Below are 7,301 nucleotides of genomic sequence, written 5' to 3' on the forward strand. Positions count from 1 at the left end.
TCTCTCTCTGTAACACATAGCTGTTGTTGAATAATTCCTCTAATTCCCCCCCCGTTCCATCCACAGAGAGGCTGGCAAGCTATGCACAGCTGCAGAAGACACCGGCGGCCATTTTGGCTGCGCAGGTGCGGCAGGGGCCTCCAGGCCCCCCAGGCAACGACGGCTCCCCGGGGCCGCCAGGCCAGCCTGGGCCCCCAGGCCCTCAGGGTAAGGACCCGCCACAGGCTGGGGAAATAACAGACTAAAATGCCCAGACAGCTCGGCACTGACTCTCTTTCAGTAACCACCTCAACACCCCCATCCATCCCTCCCCAACCCCACCCCCTCTCTCTGAAGAGTTGCTCTCTTAACGGCTGACGCCAACGGCTGCTAGATAAACTCTGGGCAAAAAAAAAGTAATGGAGGGACTTATTTCTTGCTTTCTGAAAGATTAACCCCCATGATGTGGTTTTGCTTTTTTCCCAACCCCCCCCTCAAATAATCTCTGGAGTGCGATGTTAAAGCAAAAAGGAATTGTGTGTGTTAGAGTGTGTCTGTGTGTATGCGTGCGCATATGTGTGTGTGTGTGTGAGAGAGAGTGTGTGTGTGTGTGTGTGTGTGTGTGTGTGTCTGTCTGTCTGTGTGTGCGGGGGCACCATTTTTGGCCTTTTAGATTTATTTCAGTTTATTCTCCTCTCCAAAGTTGTGAGTTAGGACTGACCAGTAGAAAAAGAGAGGGTCACTCTGCTCAGGGCGAAGTAAGTTTTGAAATATGAGCTGCACTCCAAGAGCACCCACCAGTGGCCCCAACTCTGGCACGGGAAATGAACAGCAAGGAGAGGAAAGGAACGAGTTCAAACAGCAGCGACTCCGGGGACGCGTATTGTGTGCCTGGGAAAGAAAAGAATGAAAGGTGTAAGGGGGGAAGAAAAGAGAACGACAGAGAAGGAGGAGGAGAAAGCGAGAAGGAGAGAGAGAACGAGGGAGTGAGTGCAAACAAGACGGAATGAGAACTCTTTTCTGAGGCAAGTCAGAGGGGGCTGTCGGAGGGGCAGAAATGCGAGTCGATTGAAATGTTGCTGTAAGGATTCATGGGTATTTCTCTCCTCTCCGCCGGCCACATTTATCAACGCAATCGGAGGGCGCGCGAGGCGGAGAAAATGGCGCGGCGTTTGGTGCGCAGCGACACACGGGGACATATGAAGACAAATGAAGAATTGGCTGAGAATAAGAGAAAATAATATCGGTGCAGACAGACTAGAGTTGGAGGTGTGGGGGGGGGGGGGGGGGGGGGTGGCGTTGGGTTAGGGAGGAAGGCCCCACCATATCTCACTCTCTGGGATGCAACTGGGCGAAAAACACAAGAAGCAAAGCACAGAGAGAGAGAGAGAGAGAGAAAAGAGAAAAACGTAGGAGGTGATCATTTATCAGAGCCCGAGCAAGTGTCTGACTACTCACACAGGCTGCCTCATCAATAATGATGCATCACTCTGATTTGGCGCTTCCATCAGTATTAAGCAGGGCTTGGCCACCATTGGTTCCCAGAGTGGAATTAGAGCTCTCGTCTCTTGTCATTGAAAACAACTGCTCACCAAACCCGGAAGACAGCCGTAACTTCTGAACATGTGCTGTGTTGTGTAAAAAAGGCACACTTGTCTGAGTTTTTCTGAGTATCTACCTCATTGTGATTGCATAGAAGATTGTAAGAAGTGTTCACTACTTCCAAAGTTCATGAAAAGAAACCAATGCTCTGAACTGCCATGTGCCATTTGAATGTATGTTATGCTTGCTGTTTATGTAACTTGGATTGCCAACTTGTAATTGTTTTTCTATTTTTATTTATTTATGTAATTGCTAATATTTTAACCCTGTTTAGGTTTTTTTGTGGCAAATATGCCTATGAGAATGTTTGTTGTTGTTGTTGATACAAGCTCAAGTGTGGCTTAACATGCAAACCTGCGGTGAAACTAAAAAGGGGGAGAAAAGAAAAAAAATCCATTTTGGCTCTGCTGGCATATCAGAACCTCCATTTATTTATTTTTTTTTAATTTGCGTGATGTTGACTTCCTGCACAGCGCTCAGCAGTGGCACTGACAGAGTTTGGGGTAATATTTCCTCATTATTTCCCGTCATCCTCCACTGGAGACAGCGCTGCCGCTGGAATAGCCAATTTGGCTCTTTTTGAAACATGCCAAAATGAATAGTTTATGGAGAAAAATATCCACCACCCCCTCCCCCTTCCCACACTCCATTGCAAAAATTACTACTTTTTTTAATGGGAGGTCAGTCCTCTGGCAGTAAATGACAGTCCCCCCCGAGTCTGAGTTTGGCTTGCAAACCCTGTTGCCCCAGCCACTGACACTGTTGCCCCCCGGAAACAGAACAAACTTATATTGGATGGCATTTGTTTCCAAACAAAAGCTAACTGCAGGCTAATTATTTTACATTCACTTCTCATGGTAATCTCAATGCCAGATGTTGCTTTATATCATCATTCTGTTTTTGTTGTTTGTTGCGTGCTTAAATCTGTTCCGCCAGTAATGCTCTCCTATCTTACTGCTATTATCCCCTGTTGTCGATTACATGTGCTGCCTTCTCATGCTTATGTTACTATTGCTTTTGTTGGTGTTTTTGTGTTGTGCAACAATGTTTTCCTTGTTTCAAAAAAGGAACCTCTAATCACACTAGCCTTAAAGCTAATATTTATTTTAATTGCACAGTGTTTTGACAAATCAATATAACAGGCTGTTGATATATTGAGGAAATAATATGAATTTTACATGGACATGTACAATATTTTGATAACTTGTTTGCAGAGCAAATAGATGTTTGTAATATGATTGGCATGAGTTGTGAGTTGTTGATTTGTTTAATTTGTATCAATTTACAAATGAAAGTCGGATATTTCAACTTTGCCTTTTCTTGAATTGTCTGTTTATTCGGCATTCATCAAGTTGTCATTTGTAATGAAGTATTGTGTTAAATTGATATAAATGCTGTCACAGATCAAGCTCCTGCATGACTAAGTATCTACCTCAGACCTTGAATACTATGGCGCTTGAAATGTAGTGAGAGCCAATGTTCCATAACTCAGATCTTAGGAATGAGGACATTTTATTGGCATTTGGGTATGAGCTGTTTCTCCTCCTCTGTAGTCAGAGAGTCCTCAAGTGTATGCGCCAAAACAGAAAGTGTGTTGTCTCAGAACGATCTGATAATTCACCCCTGTGAATTCCTATAGGAATTAATCATGGCCTTTTGTTGAGCAGCTGAGTCACAGTAAGCCCCATGATGCATAAATCTCACACCATTCCGACACCCTGAAGCTGTGATGTGGTGCTTCCTTTACCCCCCCGCATCCCAGGCCTGGGTTTTTAAAGTCTTGTATTGCAGCGCCCCCTTGCTACCAGCCGGGGTGTTGCACAGTAGTATCACACAGGTGAAGGGAGACGCGTGGTGCAGTGCAGCACTGTGTGCTTTATCTGGGCAGCGACGCAGTCGGAAGTCCCGAGGTTTGCCGCAGGTACAGTGTCCGACCGTGGTCAAGGAATGCTGAAGCCCTGAATGCCCCACGTAGTGTGCTGAGACTGAGAGGAGGCTGATGTTTTCTTTTTTTTTTTATTTGTTTGTTTTGTTCTGTTTCTGTTTTATTCTGTTTTGTGTTTTTACGGTCCAACGTCTTGCGTTGCTGTTATGGCCTGCATCAGTCGAGCTGCCGTGTGGCCAATGCAGCTCCGCTCGTTAAAAAAATATCTCTTTAAAAAGTCTTCCGTAGGCTCTCTCCCTCCTTCCCTCCCGCAGACGCTGAGACTTGCCTCAGGGGGCTCTCTGTAGCCTCCCCGAGCCGTTCCCTGCCTTGATTTGCGGAGCGGCACGGAAAAAAAACGTTTTACCTCCCTCCCCTGAACACTTGTGGTGAGAGGGTATCAGGTGGAAGAGCGGAAAAACATGGCGGCGCGCTCAGACGGTCCATAGCCTCTTTTCCCTCTCCTCGTCTGTCTTTATTAACAGAAGAGCGCCTCTGTGCTTGACCCCTCTCTCTTCTCTCCATGCATGGGCTGACTGGAATGCACAACGAGTGAGAAGAAGAGGAAAGACTTGAAAGCAGGAATGGGAGAGAGAAAGCGAGAGACAGAGAGAGAGAGAGAGAGAGAGAGAGAGAATGATAGAGACTACTCACATACTCACTTAACGACTAGATAACCCCAGTTTTTGTTGTGCCTAAGCGTGTGCTCCACAGTGTGATACTGTGTGTGAGTGTGTGTGTGTGGTGTGTGTGTGTGTGTGTGTGTGTGTGTGTGTGTGTGTGTGTGTGTGTGTGAGTGTGTGGTGTGTGTGTGTGTGTGCTGCTGTTCCATGCAAGTGTGTTGTCATGCCACCACCTGCTGTCTGCTTGGTGTACACATACAGTTAGCCTGTTTTTTGCTTTAACAACAAACAAATAAAAACAACCCTAACAGCTCTAAGCATCACTGCAATGTCACTGAAGGTGAAGACAAATACAGTCTGTAGAGTAATGTAGAAATGTTAGCAATTAGTTTGGCCGTCTGTGAGTTATCATGTGGAGCCCAGGAAAGATGTGATGCTGACGCTGCCATGAATGTGCTTTTAGAAATGGCTCAGTGTCGACAGAACATCTTTCTCGGCTAAACACAAAATCTGCCCAGGTTATCTCCTCTATCAGCCAATTACCTCACGTACTCATTAAAACAAATGAGAACGATATCCATTTGCTTGTTTTGTGCTACGTCAATTGCATCAGTATATTTCCGACGCTACCTAACCCTGACCAAGTGGATCAAGAGTGCTTCTATTCTGCTTTTGTTATTAAAGTATCCTACCTGTCACTTTGACAGGCAGGTCACTGAACTCCCTGATGCACTCCTGGCCTATATCTAAGACGGTCCCGGGTGGCTGCGTTTGAAGCCTGTTGTTTTGACAGTATCTTTAACGAGGCTGTATATTTTTTTCACCTAAAGTCTCTTTTTGATGTTTTATTCAGTGGGCAATTTATTATTGTATTAATACTCCCACGTTCTCCTAGCACTTGGTGATTAGTCATGTGTACGTCATATGCCCTCACATTAACATGATCAACAACGTGTCCTGTTCAACATGTCTCGTTGTTTGTGAAGATTTGATGCCTAATGGGGTTCGGTCCTGTTTGCAGGTTACCGGGGTCAGAAAGGTGAACGAGGTCAGATGGGTTTGGGTCTCCATGGATCTCCAGGACCGATTGGGCCACAAGGTAAGAATCTCCCATGTACAAAGTGCTTTCTGGGGTCACCACACACATGGGAACGGTTACAAATAGCTGTATATTTGAGGTGCTCGGATGGAAAAACACTGCATATCGATGTGAAAGGTTAGTCCAAGTCCATGCACTAAAAGTAATAAGTGACAGCAGTACACCCCAATAAAGCACATTTGGTATCCACCTGTAATGTGTAGACCACTTCTATTTTTATCTAAGAACAGTCTTTGTAAGGCACCATGTTGACAGTATTATAGGATTCTGAAATGATGAATCCTCGAGTTAATGATTGTATTAAAATGCTCTCTAGCTTAGTCAATGGTGTTATGAACCTTTAATCACCAGACAGTTGTCATTCTCCCCCACCACTGCAGATGCAAACTCAAATTTGGCTACATCTCATACTAATGTCCACTAATCTATCATAGTGACAGTGAAATGAGTTCTTGTTCAGGCAAAAGGAATTGAGTTCAGGCACTGCCAGTAGTTACTATCTGAGTGTTCAAATCTGTAACTATATACTTCAGGAAGGCCCAGAGGGTAAATAGAGAGTGTCAAAGGCATCTTGTTCCTTTTTTATTTGTCATGCAATTTTCTTCATTTTGTGTCATTATATCTACAATGTCTTGCCTTTACTCTAGTGTTCCCAAACTTTTGTGTTCAGCAAAATAACTTTTTGGTCCTACCTGTGAAGGATCTGCAAAGGCTTTGAAAGGATTGTTTTTTATATGATACACTCTTAATCAGAGCAGAACAGATATGAGAGGTGATTCATGTTTGCGCGTGTGTTTTGTTAGATAGCTCAAACGCATAATGATTCATAACTAAACTAATGAGCATAGAACCGTTTGATGAGGATGTTTTTTTTTTTTTCTTCTATAAAGATGTATGGCACAGGCAAACTTTTGTAGATTGCAATCATACAATTGTGTCCACGGGGAGAGGAAGAAAATATTCTTTTCCACCATCTATTGCCGGTGACTGTTTTGAAGGGTTCCTTCTGGTGTGACTCATAAGGGGTCTATCACAGCGGGCGACGTCTGCAAATAAGCAGCACCTGCCCAGGGCTAGCGAATTCTCACCTCCTTACCCATATTATTCTTAGAAAATTCCCCCACTTTCTGCTCTGTGTGAGAGGTTTTGTGTGTGTGTGTGTGTGTGTGTGTGTGTGTGTGTGTGTGTGTGTGTGTGTGTGTGTGTGTGTGTGTGTTTGTTTGTTTGTGTGTGTGTGTGAGAGAGAGAGAGAGAGAGAGAGCGAGAGAGAGAGAGAGAGAGAGAGAGAGAGAGAGCGATAGAGAAAGAGAATGTATTCATGCCAGTATACCTGAAGTCCTTTGTTTGCATTTGTTATTTATAAGACTGACAACCTTGAACTTCCACAACGCTTGTACACAAGTCTCCATGGATCTGATGATGCACTTGCATTAGAGTTGTGCTTCCATTGCTTGATGTTTTGTGTAGGAGTCGTCGAGCTGCCATTGCATTTTACTGTGCGATGCCCACACACTTATTCTCTGTTGCTCCTACTCATCTCCGTAGGTGTTCCAGGAGAGGGCCGCCAGGGGCCACCGGGTCCCCGGGGAGAGGAGGGCCCAGCTGGCAGATGTGACCCCAGCGACTGCCAAGCGGCCCACTCCCGACGGCACGGCTAGCCCGCTCTCTCTCACCACCACCAGAGATCGGCCCCCCTCCAGAATCTCACAGGGCAGCAGTCCGATCTATCCCAGGATTTTTTTGACAAGACATTTTCTTGACTCCAATTTTCTTGGAGGGGGGAGTGGGGGTGGGAGTTGATTTTGTTTTTCTTGGTGGGGAGAGCAGCGCTTGAACTGAGGGGGTGGGGGAGTCAGGGGTGCTTAACTAAATGAGTAAAAATCAGCTGGCGCACTGAGCGTGAGTCAAGCGGAACCACGGTAGCCCTTTTTTACGTTCTGGCACGCAAGTCTCTGAACCTCTGGCCTGCCTCTGCTTCTGCCTCTTAGTCTGTGCTGTGTATGCAGTACGGCCCTAGGGCTGGCTCTTGGCAAAGTCTCTGATGTGCCATCTTGGAAAAGAAAACCTCCTTAGT

General features: G+C 45.5%; 1 protein-coding gene across 2 annotated transcripts in view; it reads left to right on the forward strand.

Moving 5' to 3' along the window:
* LOC121685843 (collagen alpha-1(XIX) chain) overlaps positions 1 to 7,024 on the forward strand; it is a 127,695-nt gene extending 120,671 nt beyond the window's left edge. For both annotated transcript variants that reach the window (XM_042066625.1, XM_042066627.1), the window contains exons 54-56: positions 67 to 207; positions 5,150 to 5,227; positions 6,773 to 7,024. In XM_042066625.1, coding sequence (XP_041922559.1) covers positions 67 to 207; positions 5,150 to 5,227; positions 6,773 to 6,885 — 332 coding nt within the window. In that variant the 3' untranslated portion in view covers positions 6,886 to 7,024. The remainder of the gene's footprint in view (positions 1 to 66; positions 208 to 5,149; positions 5,228 to 6,772) is intronic.
* Positions 7,025 to 7,301: the final 277 nt, after the last annotated feature.

This window comes from Alosa sapidissima, chromosome 16 (assembly GCF_018492685.1).
Source record: "Alosa sapidissima isolate fAloSap1 chromosome 16, fAloSap1.pri, whole genome shotgun sequence".
Taxonomy (NCBI): domain Eukaryota; kingdom Metazoa; phylum Chordata; class Actinopteri; order Clupeiformes; family Clupeidae; genus Alosa; species Alosa sapidissima.